The sequence below is a fragment of the Zootoca vivipara genome, chromosome 2 (assembly GCF_965207765.1).
Source record: "Zootoca vivipara chromosome 2, rZooViv2.hap1.1, whole genome shotgun sequence".
NCBI classification, from domain to species: Eukaryota; Metazoa; Chordata; class Lepidosauria; order Squamata; family Lacertidae; genus Zootoca; species Zootoca vivipara.
In genome coordinates, this window is record NC_142584.1 from 263,623 (window position 1) to 286,157 (window position 22,535).

General features: G+C 47.9%; 1 protein-coding gene and 1 non-coding gene across 2 annotated transcripts in view; both read right to left on the minus strand.

The window, feature by feature from the left end:
- Positions 1–21,831, minus strand: part of PBX4 (PBX homeobox 4) — a 49,812-nt gene extending 27,981 nt beyond the window's left edge. Inside the window, exons 1-2 of the mRNA XM_060272192.2 lie at positions 21,394–21,831; positions 5,600–5,673 (exon numbers count right to left, since the gene is read on the minus strand). Coding sequence (XP_060128175.1) covers positions 5,600–5,673; positions 21,394–21,587 — 268 coding nt within the window. The 5' untranslated portion in view covers positions 21,588–21,831. The remainder of the gene's footprint in view (positions 1–5,599; positions 5,674–21,393) is intronic.
- On the minus strand, positions 3,956–4,121 carry LOC118077567 (U1 spliceosomal RNA). Its single transcript, XR_004691655.1, has one exon. It is a non-coding gene; the product is annotated as a U1 spliceosomal RNA (small nuclear RNA).
- Positions 21,832–22,535: the final 704 nt, after the last annotated feature.

The following is a 22,535-nucleotide window of genomic DNA, read 5'->3' on the forward strand; positions in this document are numbered from 1 at the left end:
ATATCTACTTGCCATTATTCTGACTATGTTAGTTATTACTTACATTATTACAAAAAACAGTAATAATTGAATGCAGTGACAATAATTTATGATAATAAAGAGTGGACACGTAGTCCTACAGATACAACCGGCCCTTTGAGGGTGACCAAACTGCTGATGCGGCCCCCGATGAATTTGAGTTTGACACCCCTGCATTACACTGTTTTCTTTTATCCCCTTCAATCAGTTTCATCGCCTGAGTTCTGCGAGTGTAGCTTTCTCCCGACTGAAGTGCAGAGTGTTTGAGGACCAGGACATTCGCAGGGAAACCAAAATGCTTGTTTACTAACAACCTTACTATATGCTTGTGAAACATGGACCACTTCTAAACGCCATCTCCAGCTCCTCAAAAGATTCCACCAACAGTGTCTCCGAAAATTTTTACACATCACGTGGGAAGACAGGAGAACTAATATCACTGTACTGGAAAAAGGAAAGATCACCAGTGTTGAAGCAATGATTCTTCAACATCAACGTCGCTGAACTGGTCATGTTGTGCGGAAGCCTGATTATCATCTTCCAAAGCAACTACTCTATTCCAAACTTAAAAATGGAAAGCATAATGCTGGTGCTCAACAAAAGAAATTTAAAGACTGTCTCAAGGCAAATCTTAAAAAAAATGTAGTATAAATACTGACAACTGGGAAACACTGGCCTGCAAGCGCTCCAGTTGGAGAACAGCCTTTACCAAAGGTGTCATGGGCTTTGAAGACACTTGAACTCAGGACGCAAGGGAGAAACATGCTAGGAGGAAGGCATTCTTGGCATATCCACACCATGATCAACTCCCTCCTGGAAACCAATGTCCCCTCTGTGGAAGGATGTGTGGATCCAGAACTGGCCTCCACAGTCACTTACGGACTCATTGTTAAAACCGTGTTTATGGAAGACAATCTTACTCAGCTACGAGTGATCGGCAAGGAAGGAAGGAAGCTGTCTATGGCCAAATAGGCTTTGAAGAACTTAAACAACCTGCAAAACTTGTCAAGTGAGAGGACAGAAGGGTGAGTGTTCTAACATAGGGAATAATACAACTAACACATACACTCCAGCCTAAGAGAATAAACTGTCAGCTGAGCACCCCAGCCAGGAGTTAACAGTATCAGGCAAGTTACTCTCTCTCTTGGCCTCTGTCATACGGGGATAATAATACTGGCTTACTTTACATAGCTCATGTAAGGATTAATGAATTACCGTATAATGTAGAATGGACACAGAGCTATTATTAATTACTAGTATATTGAAGCCCGTTAAAATAACGGGTGCTAGAACAGTGAGCTAAGGAAGGAAGGAAGAAAAGAGGGAGCAGGAGGGAGAGAGGAAGGAAAGAGGGGAGAGAAAGAAGAGTAGGAAAGAAGGAAGGGAATAAAGAAGGAAAGAAAAAGAAAGAGGGAGAGAAGACAGAAAGGGATAAGGAAGGAAGGAAGGAAGGAAGGAAGGAAGGAAGGAAGGAAGGAAGGAAGGAAGGAAGGAAGGAAGGAAGGAAGGAAAAAAGCAGGCATCCCCAAACTTCGGCCCTCCAGATGTTTTGGACTACAATTCCCATCTTCCCCAACCACTGGTCCTGTTAGCTAGGGATCATGGGAGTTGTAGGCCAAAACATCTGGAGGGCCGCAGTTTGGGGAAGGAAGGAAGGAAGGAAGGAAAGAAAGAAAGAAAGGGAAGGGGGGCGCCGCCTTGATTCGGCGCCAGAAAAGAGCGGGAAGGGACCCAGGGGCAAAAAGCATTTCCCGCGCAGCGTGAGACATCGGGTGTCGGTTTTTTAGGAGAGGTGCGTAAAGCCTCCTCAGAGTTGCACGTTAGCGGGGAGGGTGCTGAGCCGCGGCAAGAGGAGGTGGTGGCTTGCCGGGTCAGCGAGTCCTGAGCCTCTGGCACGCAGTAGTGCTCTGTAGCACTTTGAATCCTCCTCCTCCTGCCGTGGCTCGGGTGCTTTGTCGGTGCTTCAGCAGCAGCCAGTTCCAGGCGCCGAGCCACGGCAGCAGGAGGAGGATTCAAAGTCCTACAGAGCACTGCTGCATCCCAGAGGCTCGGGACTCTCCGGCCCCTCCCACGGCACTCTAGGCTGTTTGTGTCCCTGCGTCCATTGTGTGCTTCCCCAGAAGTCGTCGCGTCTCCCCCCGCCCGCCCGCCCGCCTTTCCTAACCCACCCAGAGCCGAGCCCGCCTTGCCACATTCTTTTAACGGCTATCTGAACCGCCGTGCGGGGGGAGGGGTTGGGATGCGGCGATGGGGTGGGGGTGGGGAACGGCGGCTCCACCGCGCGCTCGCGTCACAATCCCTCGCGGTCCCTTTCCCTCTTCCCCTTGCGCCATTAGTCGGGAGGCGAGGCGCGGAGTGGCAGTTTGGAGGGGAAGCCGTTGAGGGAGAGAGAACCGCATTCCGCCCCCCCCCCCCGCTCCAGGGCGCGAGTGAGTGTGCGGGGACGGGGAGTGCGCGGGGATTGGGCTCTGTGTGCGTCCAGTCCCTGTGTCCGTGGGGCACATGCACAGTAGCGCAAACCCAGGGACACAGGGAATATTGGACGCAGAGACACTTGCACTTTATTACTGTACTAGTGTATTTCAGCCCGTTCAATAACGGGCTCTAGAAAATTCTGGGGTTCGGAGAAGCGCTTGCGCAGCGCTTCTCCGAACCCTGGGACCTGTCATTGCTGTTGGCGGCAGGGGGACAGGAACGGAGGAGGAGAAAGCGCTGCTTTCTCCTCCTCCGTTCCTCTCCCGCAGCCGCCGACAGCAAGGAGACCTCCCAGGGTTCGGAGAAGCGCTTGCGCAGCGCTTCTCCGAACCCTGGGACCTGTCATTGCTGTCGGCGGCAGGGGGACAGGAACGGAGGAGGAGAAAGCGCTGCTTTCTCCTCCTCCGTTCCTCTCCCGCAGCCGCCGACAGCAAGGAGACCTCCCAGGGTTCGGAGAAGCGCTTGCGCAGCGCTTCTCCGAACCCTGGGACCTGTCATTGCTGTCGGCGGCAGGGGGACAGGAACGGAGGAGGAGAAAGCGCTGCTTTCTCCTCCTCCGTTCCTCTCCCGCAGCCGCCGACAGCAAGGAGACCTCCCAGGGTTCGGAGAAGCGCTTGCGCAGCGCTTCTCCGAACCCTGGGACCTGTCCTTGCTGTCGGCGGCAGGGGGACAGGAACGGAGGAGCGCTTTCTCCTCCTTCCTTCCTCTCCCCCAGCCGCCGACAGGAAGGACGCGTGCACTCTCTCCCCCCCCCACCTCCAACCGCCGCTCCTCTCACGGGCCAGGGAGGGTTGTGAGGAGGCCTTCGCCGGCCTCCACCCTCGCTTCCCTGACGTGCCCTGCAGTGAGGCAGTGTCCGGCGGGAGCGGCGGTTGGAGGAGGCAGAGGGGGGGGGAGAGTGCGCGCGCGCAGTCTCTGCTGTCCAATCCCTGTATCCCTGGGGCACATGCGCAGTACCCCAGGGACACACGGGACAGCTTGGACGCAGGGACATCTTGGACATTATTATATAGGATATAGGATTGTTAGGGAAAGTCCTTTTTAAATATTATGTCTTTATTATTGTTTTCTCCACTATTATCATGTAAATAGTTGTGGCTTCATCGAACTTTAAGCTGCACTGAAGAAAGGGAAAGCTTCCCCACTTCAACTGGAAAAAGGTGTGTGAACAAAAGAAATGGTTAAATTGGGCAGTAAAACTGTCACCATTGAGTGGCGATTACCACAGACCTCTGCCTTCCCACAGAACTCTCCACCTAAATCCTCTCCTTTGGTTTGATTGTAAAAAAAATCTCAAAACACAACCAGACAGCACAACCCCATCATGAGCACAAGACAATCGCCTGAGACAACCCATTTGGGGCTTCACTGAGTGTGGCAGAGTGCGAGACAGAGAGATCTGACCCATGAGGCACCATCAGCTTGCACATTGTTACTTACAGGCAAATTGCACTGAAATGAACAGTGCCTGGCAGCAATACCCTTTCACCCCTCCCCACAAATAATGCAGTCAAGTTTCCCGCATTTGGGGAAATCGCAGGGGTCAGCACACCCAGAGTGCAGTGGAGGAGCCTCACCCTGGGAAAACCTCCTTCCTGATCAAGGAATCTCCCCTGCCAGGTAAGGATACCACCCCTGTTCACCTGAGGGAGGCTTGTGCAGCACTGAAACACAAGGATGTGATGCCTGTGGGTCCAAGAGACTAAAGAGTCAAAATCAGAAACTAGAAGGACAAAGGTCCTGTACCTTTGGCAGTTGTGCAAAAGTGAGTTTCAGAAGGTACAGCTCCTGCATGACCAAACACTCCTGCTAACATCCCCTCTTCTACACAATTATTTGAAGTAAAGAAGCCCTGGCTTCTTTTGCATTTGGCCCATATACCAAGATCCCTTGCATGTTAATCCTGTATGACTGGAAAACAATCCCAACCACAGTCCTAACCCTGCAGGTAGCCACTTGCTTGGGGGCAAACAAAAATTTCTTCTAGGTGAAGAGTTTGCCAGATCTACTGCTCATGCCTTGCTCTGGCATACAGGAATATAGAGACAGGCTAGAAAATATGTTGTACTCATCTGCAAGCATGCATGAATTATTTACTGAAAAGGCAAAGAACAGTGTGAGAGATGTGTAGTTTGCATGAATTTTAGAAGACTGCCCACCAGTCCAAGTTGAAAGTCAACATTATCTGCCATTCGCAGATCTTTGTGCCATGACACCTACGATTGCTGTAATGAGTGCATGCCAGACGCAGCATAAAAAGCATCACCTGCCATGACCATGCTGATTATGTTATTCTGAATGTTATGCAAATTACATTCATTATGCAGAAATTAATTTATACAAATTAGCCACAGCTCTCTAGACCACATTTCCAGTGTTCAACAAGTTGCCTATCCCATAAAAGAGGTTTGTCTACAATCTAAATACAATCAACTTTGAAGAATAAATACAATACAGAGGTCATCAAAGTAGAAAGAAATGAATGGTGTTTGTCACCAAATAGCAGATAACACTGGGTGGCTTCAAGCAAAAGCCATTCACTTCTAGAATGAAGGGAGGATGATGTTAGCCCTTGACATCTTGGCTAATGAGAAATGTACTTGCGTACATGTAGCATTGGGGGGGGGGGTGTTTAAATAGCCAGACAGCCATTCTTCATCTTTTTTTTAGTACACACACTAGTTGAAACAACATACAAATATTTTACAAGAATGTCTGGATATTTTCAATTTACTAATTTAGGTGACAAGCCTACACAGAAAGTTTGGCTACTAAAATCCTAATGAAGTCAATGGGGTTTAAACAGTGACTCTCTGCAGAAATGTGCCCCCAAGTCTGTTCTGTTTTGTTTTCTAAATTGGTCCTATTTCTTTTCTCTTTTCTTCTTTTTTGTGTGTCATCTTACTCTGTGCACTTGTAATTATGTATTTTTTAATCTTTCCATAAAGAAAGGACATGTACTCCAAAGTCTCACTGATAATCAGCTTGTGGCTGAAAGGCTACAGTGCATTAATGGTAAATTTAGCCCTTAAAGAGAGTTGCAGTGGCCCATGTGCTAGAAAGATTAGTTTTCAGAAACAAATTTTGCATGAAAATACCAACACACCTGTTTTTTCTTTAATATCACATAGCACGCTGAAGAGAGCAGGTTTCATTCGGTGGCAATTCAAGGCATGTTTCCTGAAAAGGAGGAGGGGGGAAACAGGATGAATGGCAAAGAAATATAACAGATAAGAAAAAGAAAAGGGTATAACGAAGAAACAGGCAAAACATTCCATTCAAAAGCCACAGTCTACATTGCACCAGAAAATTGCTCTGCAAGGTTCATTTACAGTCTGAAATGCCCTATTGCCTATACTAGCTAAGCACCATGAAAGTTAAACTTGTATAATTATACAGATGCTTGTGTATTTTAAGAGCATATGGGAAGCCTCAAGGCTGCATTCCACATTAGCATTCTTGCACTTCCTTTAACAAGGCAGCCTGCTTCAAAATGAGGGACGCTATGTAAAACCACAAAAGGAATATTTAAGCATCCTGCTGCTTAACTCTGCACCAGCAAAGCCACAGAACTGTCAGAATCCCAATCTATTATTCACTCTCAAAACACAGGAGTGAAAGATCACTCTACCAGTCTTCAAACCAAACACTACAATTGATATACAGCTGCTCAAGTCTTTACAGACCCTCGAACTCAAGGGTGTCAAATTCAATGGGCAGGACGGACAAATTCCACGTCCAGGGGATGCCCAGGAGGCCTGCTATTAGTTCTTCACTAAGAAATGTCACTTCCACCTGAGTCCCAAACCAGACTATCAATTTCACTGATGTTCTGCACCAAAATCAGTAAAATCAGAAGTTGTGACAGCAGTTCTGGCAACTTACACAGCATTCATAGCTTGAATATGAGAGCAGAATGGTGTTCTATTTTGCCATGCTGTCCTGGAGACCCCAGGAGCAAATGAAACTGTCTTACACGGAGTCAGACCATTGGGCCATGAAGCCCTGCAAGCGCATCTCACCAGGCCAGAGACAGGCAAGATACCGTAGCAGCACCACTGGCAGGCAGCTCTTGGGCTCTACTGCAGGCGCTGGCTCTTCTGGAGTGGGGGCCTCCTGCACTGTTATCCTCTGAAGGGCCGGACGATGTCCCTGAGCTGACGCTCATACACAAACTGCCTGGAGTTCAGCGACTGAGGAGGGAGCACAAGGGCTTCTGCCTCTTCGATTTGTGTGTTTGTTTCTGGCCAGTGACCTTGCAGGTGACCTCTCCCTGAGCTTCTGTGGAGTCAGGTGAGTCAGGTGAGTCAGGTGACTAGCTGTGGGTAGAGCTAGTCAGTGCCTGGAGTTCAGCGACTGAGGAGGGAGCACAAGGTGAGCTGAGCTTGGGGGACACTCTGTAGGTTTTGCGGATTTGTCTTTTTAGGTGTGTGTGGTGAAGGTTGTGTGCTTATCTGTTTCCTTACTTGTTTGTGTGCTTGTGCTTGTTTTCTAGGCTTGTGTGTGTGTTTGTTTCTGGCCTATGACCTTGGAAGTGTGCTCTCCCTGAGCACATGGTCTGAGGGGGCGGGGCTTCTGTGGAGTCAGGTGACTAGCTGTGGGCGGAGTTTGACCCATCTTTTAGATTTAGGGGAGCTAGTCTTAAACGTTTATTGGGGGAGACTTAGGCTTCTTCTTCTTCTTCTTCTTCTTCTTCTTCTTCTTCTTCTTCTTCTTCTTCTTCTTCTTCTTCTTCTTCTTCTTCTTCTTCTTCTTCCCTGACTTCAAACTTTTCAAGATGGAAGGTAAGGGAACAACTGCAGTCACTTGCAATTCCTGCGCAATGTTTGTATTCTTGCCAAAGGATGTAGACGGCTACACCTGGAGCAATTGCAAGTTGATTGCCCTACTAGAAGACAAGGTCCAGGCCCTTGTATCTACGCTCTAGAGCATGGGTGTCAAACTCAAGGCCCGGGGGCCAAATCCGGCCCGCCAGACCTCGTCATGTGGCCCGCCGAGCGCCCCAGCCAGCGGGACCTTGCTGCTGAAGCGCCACGCTGACAAGCGCCGACAAACAGCTGGGGCCTGGGGTGGTAGAAAGGCAGTGGGAGCAGCGCTGCGTGGAGCGCCCCGAGCCACAGCAGGAGAAGGAAGAGGCAGCTTGCCGGGTCAGCGCCCAGCAGCGCCGCATGGAGAGTCCCGAGCCTCTGCGACGCAGCAGTGCTCTGTAGCACTTTGAATCCTCCTCCTCCTGCCACGGCTCGGCGCCTGGAAACGGCTGCTGCTGCTGCTGCTGAAGCACAGACAAAGCACCCAGCAGCGCCGCGTGGAGGAGGAGGATTCAAAGTGCTACAGAGCACTGCTGCGTCCCAGAGGCTCGGCACTCTCCATACAGTGCTGCCGGGCACCGACCCGACAAGCCGCCGCCTCCTCCTCTTGCCTCACCTCCTCCTCCTCCTGCCGCGGCTCAGCCTCATGAACGTGAGCTCAGCAGCAGCTCAGCCTCATGAACGTGCAACTCTGAGGCTTTACGCACGTCTGCTAAAACGGACACCCGCTGCCTCACGCTGCACGGGAAATGCTTTTTGCCCCTGGGTCCCTTCGCGCTCTTTTCTGGTGCTGAATCAAGGCGGCGACACCCCCCTTCCCTTTCTTTCTTCCTCTCTCTCGTTCTTATTCTTTCTTTCCCTCTCCTTCCTTCCTTCTTTATCTCTGTCTTCTCTCCCTCTTTCTTTTTCTTTCCTTCTTTATTCCCTTCCTTCTTTCCTACTCTTCTTTCTCTCCCCTCTTTCCTTCCTCTCTCCTTCCTGCTCCCTCTTTTCTTTCTTTCTTCCTTCCTTCCTTCCTTCCGTCCTTCCCATCTTTCTTCCTCTCCCTCATTCTTATTCTTTCTTTCTACTTCCTTCCTTCTTTCTCCCTTTCTGTCTTCTCTCCCTCTTTCTTTTTCTTTCCTTCTCTCCCCTCTTTCCTTCCTCTCTCCCTCCTGCTCCCTCTTTTCTTTCTTTCTTCCTTCCTTCCGTCCTTCCCATCTTTCTTCCTCTCCCTCATTCTTATTCTTTCTTTCCCTCTCTACTTCCTTCTTTCTCCCTTTCCGTCTTTTCTCCCTCTTTCTTTTTCTTTCCTTCTTTATTCCCTTCCTTATTTCCTACTCTTCTTTCTCTCCCCTTTCCTTCCTTCCTTCCCCTCTCCCTCCCACTCCCTCTTTCCTTCCTTCCTTCCTTCCTTCCTTCCTCCCTCCCCTCCCCTCCACTCCCTCTCCCTCTCCTCAGAAACATAGGATGCTGCTTTATACTTCTGGCCCTTAAACCCTGGAACCAGGAGAGCAGCTCCAGTGAGTCAACCTCAGCCAGTCCCTTTGGTGAAGGGTGGTGGCTCACTGGCAGAACATCTGTCCTGCAAGCAGAAGGACCCCAGCATCTCCAGGTACCAGTAGCTCTGCAAAGCTCCTGCATGAAACCCTAGCGAGCCTCCACCACCCAGTGCAGTTACCAAAAATCATTTTTCAATAAATTGTACAATAATTGTACATTTGAATATCTACTTGCCATTATTCTGACTATGTTTCTGCTTTCAGCGCTAGTTATTACTTACATTATTACAAAAAACAGTAATAATTGAATGCAGTGACAATAATTTATGCTAATAAAGAGTGGACACATAGTCCTACAGATACAACCGGCCCTTTGAGGGTGACCAAACTGCTGATGCGGCCCCCGATGAATTTGAGTTTGACACCCCTGCTCTAGAGAATTAATGAGCTGGAGCTTTTCTTGGATGCAGCAGAGCACACTGTTTGCACCAAGGAGGGGACAGGGGACATCCCTGAGGAGGTCAGTTCCCCAACACTGGAGCCAGATGTATGGAGGAACGTGACTCATAGAAGTAGAAGGCCCAGAGATCGGTCTGAGTGTTTACAACTACACAATCGATTTGAAGTACTCTCCCTTAACATGGGAGACGAGGTACAGACTCCATTTGAAGATCTCTCCCTCATCACAGCTGATCAGAAATATGAAGACGAGCAGCAAAGTCAGTCCTCCGGGAATATGCAGGTGACCTTGGAAGGGACAGCACATGGAAGAATCCCAACCAAGCCTATGAGGAGGCGTGTAGTGGTGATAGGGGATTCCCTACTCAGGGGTACAGAAGCAGTGATCTGTGGGCCTGATAAGACGTCTCGAGAGGTGTGCTGTCTCCCTGGGGCCAAGATCCAAGATGTAACAGAATAGCTGCAAGGAATCATAAAACCCACTGACAAATACCCCTTCCTTTTGGTCCATGTGGGAACCAATGACACTACAAGCCATAGCCTCCAGAAGATCAAAAGTGATTATGAGGCTCTGGGCAGGAAGTTGAAGCAATTAAATGCACAAATTGTCATCTCATCTGTCCTCCCAGTTGAACGACGTGGCACAGGGAGAGAGGGAAAAATAGGGGAAGTGAACAACTGGCTTCGCAAATGGTGCAAGAAAGAATAGTTTGGATTCTTAGACCACGGTCTGCAGTTTCTTGAAGATGGACTTCTGGCAAGTGATGGGCTGCACCTCACAAAGGTTGGGAGGAATGTTTTTGCAATGAAACTCAAAAACCTCGTCAGGAGGGCTTTAAACTGACTTATGTGGGGGAGGGAGACAGTGGTCCTGAAGGTAGGAGTCTACCAAGTGCTGAAGATGATCACCCAAATGTCATGGGCGAAATGGAGCAAACAGCACACAGACTTAGTGGTGGGAGGAAAAAATCCTTAAATAAGAGACATGGGGAAATGATCAATGGTCTTCAATGTCTGTATACTAATGCACAGAGCATGGGAAATAAACAAGATGAACTTGAACTCTTGGTACAGCAAACATAGGCATCACTGAAACCTGGTGGGATGAGTCTCATGATTGGAATGTAGTAATGGGGGGATACAATCTATTTCAGAGAAATAGACCATAGGAGTGGCGTTATACATCAGGGATGTGTATACCTGTGAAGAGATCCAGGATTTAAAACTTCAAAGCCATATTGAGAGTATCTGCGTCAAAATTAAGGGAGAGAAAAATAACAGTGATCTCATTGTGGGAGCTTACTATAGATCCCCAAGCCAAACTGAGGACACAGATGAAGCCTTCCTGGAACAGATGACCAAGCATTCAAAAGGAAGCGAGATAGCAGTAATGGGGGATTTCAACTATCCTGATATTTGTTGGATGTCAAACTCAGCAAAGAGCATAATGTCGAACAGATTCCTCACTGGCCTTGCAGACAACTTCCTTGTCCAGAAAGTGGGAAAAGCAACAAGAGGTTCAGCCATTTTGGATCTGATACTAACCAATAGTGATGACCTGGTTAGTGGGGTAGAAGTGGCAGGATCATTAGGTGGGAGTGGAGTTTATTATACAGCAGAAAGGAGGAACCAAACATACTAAGACTCAAATTCTAGACATTAAGAAAGCCTACTTCAGAAAACTTAGGGAAACGCTGGGTGAGATCCCATGGACAGAAATACTAAAAGGGAAGGGAGTTCATGATGGTTGGGAGTTTGTTAAAAGGGAGATATTAAAAGCACAACTTCAGGCAATACCAATGAGACGGAAACATGGAAGGTGCCTAAAGATGCCAGGGTGGCTATCTAAAGAACTTTTAACTGAGTTAAGATTTAAAAGGGATATGTACAAAAAATGGAAAAGGGGGGAAATCACCAGAGAGGAATTCAAACATATAGCCAGCACATGTAGAGACAAGTCAAAAAAGCTAAAGCACAGAATGAACTCAGGCTTGCTAGAGAGGTTAAAAACAACAAAAAGGGCTTTTCTGGGTATGTCCATAGCAAAAGGAAAAACAAGGAAACAGTGGGGTCACTTAGAGGAGAAGATGGTGACATGCAAACAGGGGATAGAGTAGGGGTTCCCAACAAAATTTTCTCGAGGACCCCTCATCGAGCCACTATTGTGACAAGGACCCCCATTAATTCCTAATCCTAAATCTAATTCCTAATTCCTAATCTATTTTTTCCAGTAAGCTTAACACTGATCTTGGAAGGGTTAGGTTCAAGGGACGCCGACGATTTAGGTTCAATGGACACTGACAAGATCAGTTCGAGAGTCACTGACTTACCTGCTTGAACATCAAATGCATTATCTTCCTCTTCATCTGTAGGCCTTTGTCGTTTTAACGAACCACTTTTTAACCAACGGTCCATTTTTAACTACGCGAACTGTAGCTTCCGCGAAAAACAACGCTTTGTTTACAAACACTACTGTTTTGCAAAGAGGCAGCACGCGCCAGGGAGGAGGGAGGGGAATGGAGAAGACAAGGTACCTGCGCAGCAGCGCACAAATGAAGCCGACGCGCGCAAAGCATCTTGGGGAGGTGAGCTTTAGTAGAATGCGCGCGCTGCCTCTTTGCAAAACAGTAGTGTTTGTAAAGCGCCACCTAACGGCATACAGCAGAACTACTGCCTCTATCTAATTCTAATAATAAATTACCTTCAGGATATGTCAGGTTGAAGCCTTGCACATCTCATTAAAAAAATTCCCAAGTTGGAGCAGTCACAGCAGATCAGTGACAATACACCAAAATCTATGCAACTGAGAGCTAGCCTCTTTTTTATGGCAGGGTAAGAATTTCAGACTGCACACATGAGACTGCAGAAGAGCAAGGAAGTGATATTTCTGGAGGTTCTTGTGAGGGATAAGAGGTACCGACAGCCCCCTCCCATCCTGAATACCAGCTCCTCCCCTAGCGGGGAGGGGGAGACCTCGAGTGGTGATTCAGGAAGTGGAAACAGGAGCTTGAGTACCTTAGCGGAGCACAGGCACCGCCGGGGAAAGGAACAGGGAAGCAGGGAGACGGTGGGAAAGAGGCCGATCCCAGCCACCCCGGAATTGCGTAAGAAGCGCCGGGGGAGGAGATTCAGTATGCCAAGATTACTTTGCTGGAGGAAAACGCGCGAACCGCCATTCGGAGGTTCTGCGGAAGACTGACAACATGTACCACTATCTGTAAATAGCACTGTTTTCAGCACTGTAAATACACAGCACCAATAAAAGGATAAAATGCAGAGCTGTGTGGAGTCGTTACTCTGACGTAGCCCACCCAGGCCACTGTGACAGTTCTCATGTAGAGTATGTTCTCTGTATGGGAGACTAGCACAGCACTGAGAATGTTTTAGCATAGAATTCCTCTCCTTGGTCTAGTTGCTCACCATTTGCAGGGAGCTTCTTACATAGAAAGTCTGAAGTGGTGGAGTCCAGTTGTACCACCAGTGTTGATATACCGTATTTTTCGCTCCATAAGACACGTTTTTTTCCTTCCTAAAAAGTAAGAGGAAATGTCTGTGCATCTTATGGAGCGAATGCATGGTCCCTAGAGCCGGATTGCCCCGGGGCGGAAAGCATATCGTGCTTTTTTTTTTTAAGGAAGAACTAAAGGCTAACAAGAGGGAAAGAGGGAGTTGAAAGGAACCTGCTCAGCAGCTGATTGCAAAAGACTGGGGAGGGAGATAAGGGAGCTAGCTCCCTTCCAGGCCCCGCCCCCTTGCCCAGGCCTCCATTGTTGAATGTTCTGCAGAAGGAGGCTGCAGTGAAATTAGATTATCTGTCTGGAAACAGTAGAAATGGCTCCCTTTCCTTTCCTAAAGAAAATGCAGAACTGTGAGTTGAACCCCAGAAAAACAGGATTTTTTCCCTTTGCAAGGTAAGCTCAGCAACTTTGAGCTGATCCTCAAAAACGGAGCTTTCTCCCTTTGCAAAAAAAGCTGCACAACTGTGAGCTGATCCCCCCAAAACGGGGCTTTTCCCATTTACAAAAGAAGCTGGAAGAAGCTGCACAACCTTGAGCTGATCTCCCCCCAAAAACCCAGGGCTTTCCCCCTTTCCTCCTCTAAAAATTAGGTGCGTCTTTTGGTCAGGTGTGTCTTATGGAGCGAAAAATACAGTATTTACGATTCAAGGAGTCCTCAAAGAAGAACCAGCATGGAATAATGTCGTCCCAGTGAGAGAGGGAGGGCAGGATCTATGCTGGGGCCTGAGCTTAACTAGAAAAAAAAATTGAGATAGGGCTGAAAAGTGGAAACATAGCCGGATGGTACTGTGCTACAGTTAGAAAATTGGGGGGGGGCAGCAGGGGACAAAGAAGGGAGAGTGGTGGATAGGTGGCAAACGAGTGGGAATAGGGTGAGGAGCAATAATGGGTTACCGGTATTTTCTGATTGATTAAGATGGTCCGAAACTGGAACGTTTTATGGAGCTGGTTGATGCATCTGGGAGATCTGGAGCCCAGGGGAAGGGGAGTAGAATTAGATAAAAGTGGTTAAAGGATATTATGATAGAAGAAATAATATTTGAATGTATGGGAAAAAATTGGGGTACAAATTGTGAGGCTAAAGGAAGAATTAGAGATGGATGGGAAAATAAATTTAGATTTGGAGTAATTAACGAATTATAGGTTGAGGATAGTCGATTTTTTTTCTTTGTGTAGATTAGAATTGGTTGTGAAATAATGGAAAAATTGCGTTAGAATGATTTAAGATGATAAGGGAAAATTGCTGAATTTAGATTTAATAAATGGACCCAGTGGGGGGGGGGGAATCGAGGAAGTCCACAATGTCAAGTTTTGGTATGGGTTTTTGTTTTGTTTTTTGGATTATGTTTTTTTTTATTTTTGTTTTTGTATTGAAATGTTTGAAAATCAATAAATATTATTTGAAAAAAAGAAAAGAAAAATACAGTATTTAACAGAATCATATGCTGATACTTTTCATGGGCAGCACTACTTCAGGATGAAATTTGTGTTTTTCATGTCCCCCTCCCAATAGCTTCCTGTACAAACAAATCTAGCATGCCAGGAGGATGGATTCAGCAAAGCTTTCTCTAGGATTTATTTCTATATGTATAGAAGATGGAGAAAGTGGGTGCATTTAAGCAGGCACCCCTCCACCAAGACTCTTGGAAGAAGAGACACAACACTTCGAGCAACTGAGGCTGCAATCTTACACACACTCATCTGGAAGAAAGTCCCACTGAACTTAATAATAATAATAATAATAATAACAACAACAACTACTCAATGGGAGTTTCTTCTGAGCAAACATGTATAGAATTTCACTTTGAATATACAAAGGGGAAACAGTGGGCCTTCATGCTACATGGCCCAGCCCCAAAATCATTTGGCTAAGTAAAATTATTGTATTAAATGTTGCCTTAGCAAGGAATGACAAATACAAATAAACCATCACTAGTTCAAACTCAGTATAGAGATCCGTCAATAAATAATATTGTGCTCATAAATTAATCTCTCCAGAACCTGCTTAAATACTCAATGTTGGCCAAAGTTCATTACTCACTCTTGGGACAATACTCTTCCAGGTAAAGGTAAAGGGACCCCTGACCATTAGGTCCAGTCGTGACCGACTCTGGGGTTGCGCGCTCATCTCGCATTATTGGCCGAGGGAGCCGGCGTATAGCTTCCAGGTCATGTGGCCAGCATGACAAAGCCGCTTCTGGCAAACCAGAGCAGCACATGGAAACGCCGTTTACCTTCCTATTTATCTACTTGCATTTTGACGTGCTTTCGAACTGCTAGGTTGGCAGGAGCTGGGACCGAGCAACGGGAGCTCACCCCGTCACAGGGATTCGAACCACCGACCTTCTGATCAGCATGCCCTAGGCTCAGTGGTTTAACCCACAGCGCCACCTGGGTCCCTACTCTTCCAGGACTTCTACATTAATCCCATAGTTCTACAATTTCCATAGCTGAAAGACTCTACAGCAGGCATCCCCAAACTCTGGCCCTCCAGATGTTTTGGACTACAATTCCCATCATCCCTGACCACTGGTCCTCTTAGCTAGGGATCATGGGAGTTGTAGGCCAAAACATCTGGAGGGCCGCAGTTTGGGGATTCCTGATCTACAGGAAGCCAGTCCACCTACTCCTCTTGCAAAATTACTAAATGCACTGCATGCAGCGCTGCTTTCAAAGACTGCCTGCAAACTACAGTTAATTCAAAACACAGATGCAAGACTGTCAATTGGAATTAGGCGGCAGAACATCTCTCATTAGTGATTAAACAGCTGCATTGGCTTCCAACTCAGTTTTAGGCACAATCCATGATGCCAGTTCTTAGCTTTTAAGGCCTTCATGGTTTAGGACTACTTTTTTTCTTTAAACGGTTGAGTAAGTTAGGCTTCTTAATAAACAGATTTTAAACAAATGTATTTTGCAACAGGGGGGATTCAAACAGCCACCTCAGCTTTAGTTCAATGTTGAATCCATACTTGGTTTTTGTGTACAGTGACTTTTGAAATATTATACACCAGTCTACTTAGGTATCTGCCACCCTGGAAGGCAGACTCTTTAAACAAGAAAACAAAACAACCTTACATTAGAGTAAATTCATTAAACATTCCACAGCTCACAGCAGTCATACAGCCCAGTCCAGCCTAAAAGACTTAACAAAACATGGCACAAATTGCCTGCTTCTATTGACATTCTGTTCCTCAAAGAGGTGGCACCCTGCTGAACATGAAAGGTAGTAGTTTGTGATTGCATAAAAAGTCAAATGCAAAGATCCAAGTGCACGACATAACTTTACTTCCTCTGGCAGAGTGCAGGTCTCCAAGGGCATCACAAGCAGTAACATTCTGAATACAAGCAGAGGGTTCAGACTGCTACCAAGCAAGGTTCGCTCCAAGAGACTCAGATTAATAAGACTGGCCTTGACTGCTGTCAAAGAGACAAGAAGGCTGCCAAGTGGAACATAAAGATGCTCCCCCCCCCCCCCGGTAGCAGAGTTGCTACTGACCAGGAAGTGCAAGAACCAGTAACATTAGATTTCTTGCTTTGTTTTCAGTGCTGAATTTCTTACTGCTAATACTCACAATATTTCATAGGGAACAGTAACAAACTGTTATGAGATGTAGCAACACTGGAGCATTCTAGTAACACTGAGACGTGCAGTAGTGTAGTCAGCCCACATTACATGGAGTGTTTGGATTTTGTTCCATAGGCACCTTCACGCCCAGCATTGCAAATTTCAGGCCAGTACATGGCTCTCTTTTGACCAGCCAGGCTGAACTTTTCCTTGCACAACTAAGAATAAATATGCCTGTAATAATCTTTAAAAGCAATCCTTGAGGACAGGTGCCTGTCTGCATGTACCTGATCATGTTGCTTTTCAAGTTACTGCACTAGTTGAGCATCCGGGTGTATTGCTGCACAAGTACAACACAAGTATGACTCATGGTGCTGCACCTTGCAGCTAATCCTTTCTGCATTTCATCATGCACAGCGAATCACAGGAATGTGGAAACTGGCACGAAGGAGGAGAGAATGTCTAAATATGTATCCAGTGATCATTTAGAATGTAAACTGGGACATTGTTTTGAGAGCAAATATACAGAGTGCTACTTTGTTTTATGGTGCCACAGATGAAGATTCTAAACTGTCAAAATGAATAAATTAAAATTTAGTGTACCTTAGAGGTTCTCTTTTCATGTTTCTACATGAACGGAAATATTCACCTAACCCAAGACCTTATATGCTGTACACTGGCATTACCCCAGACCGAGCTACTGCTGCAAATGCATCAAGGCTTCAGTCCATAGGGCATACCATAAGGCATACAAAGTTCAATAGGACTTACTTCTGAGTAAGCACAGCACAGGGTTAAACCAAAAGAACAAATTACACATAGAGATGTACACACATATATACACCTAGGCATCCTAACCCAGCCTGGGTACACAGTTGCATGTATATGTTTTTGTTGATGGGTCCTCCTATCATTGGATGATTCCACCACATCCACTTCCACTGAATTCAATTCATGATGGAGCTGCACACTGCACACTGCACAGAGCAAATATTTTGCTTCATATGCACTGATGTTTCTTGCAGCAAACTCTCAAATTGGAATTTTGGCACCTGCACTTAAATAATCACTTTATTATCAATGCAGAAGAATTACTACCAAATTACATGCAGCATCAGGGAAAAGTGAGTAACTGGAATGATGCTAATTCCTTTTGCTGTGCTCTTCCTATATCAAGCTTGTTACCTCCCATAATTAATTTTAGTCCCATGAGAAAAACACGAGAGGCCACTGTGCTCCTAAAAGAGGATGCATTTCTCAAGCCAGCACCTCATTAAACAGAATCCCCTTGGTTTTCTTGTGTTCATAACAATGGCATGAGTCAAGACGATAGGTTCTAAGATACTTTTCCACACAGAATTCTGCCATAATTCAGGTCAAGATGTTTTCTACATCTGCACCTATCAAAGTGGTGGAGGCACAGAATAGCTGTGTTACAGATTGCTATGACTAGATCATAACCTTACGTTTTAGACTGTTTACAAAATAAATGCTAAAAAGTTCAGCATAGATAGTTAGCACCTTTTGTCTCCCAGCAGTAATCCAGCCCAATATTACTACTTAGAGGGATAACAATACTAGACCATTACTGCAGAACATGGCATTCTGTTGAAAATTCAGAGGCACAAATGCTTAGAACCATAGAACTGGGAGGAATCCCTAAGGGCCATCTAGTCTGCAATGCAGGAATCTCAACTAAAGCATCCCTGACAGATGGCCATCCAACCTCTGCTAAAAAACTTCCAAGGAAGGAGTATCCATCACCTCCCGAGGGAGTCCCTACCACCACTGTCCAGCAGCTCTTACTGTCAGAAAGTTCTTCCTAAAGTTTAGTTGGAATCTCCTTTCTTGTAACTTGAAGCCATTGGTTCAGGTCCTACCTTCCAGAAAACAAGCTGGCTCCCTCTTCCACGGGGCAGCCATTGAGATATTTATATGTACCTCATGTCTCTGTTAGCCATTAATGCCTCAATTCACCACAGAATTAGACACACTTACAGCTCAGTCCTGTGTGTGTTTATTCCGAAGTGTGACCCCCCTCTTCCATTGCACTTGCATCCTAATAAGTGTTCTTAGGGCTCCAGCCATAAGCTCATCAATCTCAGATAGTTTAAGGCGGGTGTCCGCAAACCAAGGCCCAGGGGCCGAATGCAGCCCAATCACCTACTAAATCCAGCCCGCGGACAGTCCGGGAATCAGCATGTTTTTACATGAGTAGGAATTTGTTCCTTTTTTTTCCAAAATATAGTCTGCCCCCCCACAAGGTCTGAGGGAAAGTGGACCGGCCCCTGCTGAAAGTTTGCTGACCCCTGGTTTAAGGGCAACTAATTCTGTGCTGGCTTGTAGCCAGTGACTTTAAGGGTGATGTTCCCGTGAGGTTTAGATAGTTCTCTAGGAATAATTAAGGAACAAGTGCCTTACTTCTGTATTGTTTATATGATCTTCATATACAGAAGTATCGTACACCCTCCACTCCCCCCCCCCCCGCAAGGGAGATGTTCAGTTTAGTATTGTTAGAAGATCACTAATCTGACTCACCAAAGGCTACCAAGGAAGCACGGCAGCTACAGCACTTACAAACCAACTCTTGGGTAAAGAAGTGGAGGGCAGTGCACACCTAGAGAAATAGGAGCTTGCAGTCCTGCTCCCTGATTTCTTTTAACTTCTCTGTCAACAAAACTAATGCAAGATAAAACTGTATTATGAGTTTGTCCTATTGAATGTACATTGCTAAAACTGTCCAACAAATATGGGCCACCTGAAGGAATTGTGAATTGTTGTTTCACAGTAAAAAAGTTATGTATAACTTAGTAATGTGCTAAGCCCCCAATGAAGGAACACAGCATTTTCTGTGGTGAGTAAACAGGAATTTGGTATTTGTATCAAATTGCAAGGGGCAAAACATGATGGGGCAAAAATGTTCTTTTGAAACTGCTTGACAATTTATATGAATTGCCACCACAGAGAGGACCAATTTTGACAGACAAAAGTGGGTTGCTGACTTTTGTATGCACTGAATGAATTACATGGTTACAACTCAACCCACATTTACAATGCCACAAATCAATCCAGGATGGACAAATAGTTGATAGTCAGCAGATGCCACTTTACAGCACTTTTAAGTAGCCACTTGCCGCAAATTAAGAATCAACTCCAGGCTACCAGGATGAGTTGTTGTTTCTTGTTGCCATTTGGCCACAAATGACTGCACATAGTGCAGACAAGGAAGTTAGTAAACATGTTTTGAACCTAGTAACTTTTGTAAACTTATTTGCAAGGCAGCTGTATAGTTCCACCCACTTCACATTCTCAGTGCACCAAGTTGGCTACAGGAAGTGGGTCTTAGCAGAGTGGAACAATATTTGTGTTTATGGGCCACAATTTTGCTTGGGGTTACAAATCAGAGAGAACAAATCAGATAGAGGAACTAAGCAGGAGTCCAAGAATATTCCAAGGTTCCTCCCTCTCCTCTTTCAGACCAGTCTATTTGTGTGTCTTTACTAAGCAGAAAAAAATATAATTTATGATTTTAAACTCATTATTACACAGAAATTAATTTCACTTAAATAAATGAAACTTCAAAATAATTTTCTGCAAACTCTTAAGGCAAAGACCATGCAACTTCATGGTCCTGTGCAGCACCCCAGCATGTGACCTACGTTAGACAATGCAGAAATCAAAGTAACGTATTGAAATAAACATAGGTATAAAAAGAAGTCAGTATCTATTCTCCCTACCCTATAATGCCAGCCATTTGCAAATAAAAAATAAAAAAATGCAGCTGATCTGTAAAATGGATGCAAATATGTTCCTCAATGTCAATGCACCACAGGCCAGTACTAACTAAAAACCATTATATTGGGATGACTCTTTAACAAGTTGCCCATTAATAGCTGTCTGGCCACAAATTCTTCACAAATGTGGGGCCACAGATAATCCACCATCTTATTTTGGTTCTCACTCAACAAAGGCAAAAAGAACAACAAAATAAATACAACCAGTAGGCTGCATCAAATCCCTAACCAGATTTTTCATTAGGGTATCTCAAGTAAGAAGCACAATATAAGGATCTGATCCAAAGATACCAAAGCTATCAATCTTTTCCTTCTTGAACATACCATAGGCTTGTTTGCACTTACACAGAGTCCCCTGCTCCTTGCAGACCTGCCCAGACTTGCTGCAAGTTCACTATTAGCATTTGTTGTGATGCCCCATGACCTGCCCACTGCAAGTACTGCCCATGGTACCGTTTAAACAGCAAAACTATCTTCCCCCATGCTAATATATTATGCTAGAATTGCTTCTGCCTTAGTGAGCAATGGAGAAATAGCCCCAATCCTCTCTAACTTGGGGTCTGACTCCTCCCTAACTAGACTGCACTCCTCCCTGACAAAGAATGATTCTTTCTTTCTTATACCATTTTACCAAGTCCCATTGAGTTCACATCTTGCCTGGGAAACTAATGGACACATTGTTTGGGGCACTGACCACTTGTTTAGCATCCAGGGGCTCTTAGGTCACCTGGTGATTAACCGACCATGGGATCCTTCACCAGATCCCAAGGGAAACGCCATCTGTCACCAGATCAGGCTGGTCAGCAACCCAAGACTCTAGAGATCACTGCATCAAGCTCCGAGGGCCTCTTCACACATTACAAATGTACAGCATACACGGAACAGGCTGGCGGTTCGGGGTCACAAACTGCCCGCCGAGGAGTTTTTGGGGCTTCGGTGCGTCTCTTCCTCGGGGCTCAGGTGCTCCTGCCATTACCTTCCCCCACCCCTTTTGTCTATGGCTTCCCCGCTGGATCTCGCTCGGAGGGGGACCCTCGCTCCAAGGCAAAGTTTCCGTCTCCCTCACCGCCCGCCCGCCCGCCTGGCCTAGGCCCGCCCCATCTCCCGTGGCCCCTCCGGGCCCTGCGTGCCGGCGGCGCCCGCCCGCCCGCCCCCCCCAAGCCCGGCAGCCTCCCTCCGCTCCGGGGCGTCCGCTCGCCCTCAGGCCGAGGCGGCGGCGGCGCCCCCTCCCTCGCCGCCCTGGACGCCGCCCTCCCTCCCTCCCTCGCTCACCTGGCCTGCGCCTCGTCCAGGCTCTGGTCGGTGATGGCCATGATCTGCTGCAAAATGTCCCCCGTGTCCTGGAGCCCCGGGGGCGCCTGCGGCGGGGGCGGGCCCGGCGGGGCGGGCAGCCGGTGCGGAGGGGGCTCTCCGGCGCCTCCCGGAGGGGGCTGCAGGCCCGCCAGGAGCCGGGACGCCTCTTCCATGGCCGGGCGGAGGGCGGACGGGCGAGCGGAGGCGCCTCAGGCGGGGGTCGCGGCCCGATCCCGCCCCCCGGCGTCCCTGGCACTGGCGGACGCCCGACGGACGCGCGACTGGCGGCTAGCAGGCCCCGGCGATCCTGGCGCCTCGCGCGCGCCTCGCCCCGCCCCCGCCGCGCCACGGGGCTCCGCCTCCCCCGCCTCCTCGGCCGTCGCCCCGCCAAGCGGCAGCAGCAGCAGCGGCGGCTCTGGCGCTTCTCCCCCTCCCCCTCCCCCTCCCCTCCTTCCCTCGGAGTGTCCCGCCCCCTTCTGGGACAAAGCCAGTCTCTCGGCGGCCGCAGCGCCATCGCCGCCTCTGAGGGGAGAAGGGGCGGGGCCAGCGCAGAAGATGCCTTCGCTGACTGGCTGGCCGGCCGGACTGCCTGCGGCGACGCCACGCCCCCCTCCCGTCTTCGCCCTCCGGCGCCTCAGGCGTCCCGCGTCGTCTCGAAGCGCCTAGGCGACGGGGCCCGCCCTCCTCCCCCCGCCCCTCCGCCGGCCAGAAGGAGCAGCGTGGCCTCGCGCAGGCAGCGGCGGGATCCCGGCGCCTCCTTGGCGCTTCTCCTCCCGGGCGCCGCCTGCGCCTTCCCCGCCTTGCCTTCCTGGGTCTCCCGAGGCCCCGTTAGGCCGCCCTGAGGTCCTCCTGGGGCCGCTTGCCAACTAGGGCTTTTCCCCGGGCTGGGCTTCCTGGGGGCGGCGGGCGGGCGAGCGAGCGAGGAGGAGGGGAAGCAGCAGCAGCCACAAGCTCCATGTGGGCGCCCAAGAGAAGCGCCTGGCAGCTGGTGGCCGAGCCAGTCCCTCGCTCCCCGTGGAGCGAAACGTCATGATCTTGGGAGTGGGACTGAATCTCAGATCCAGGAAGGACGCTGCTTTCCTGTCCTCCACCCCTGGAAAATACACTCCGAGTTCTGCATA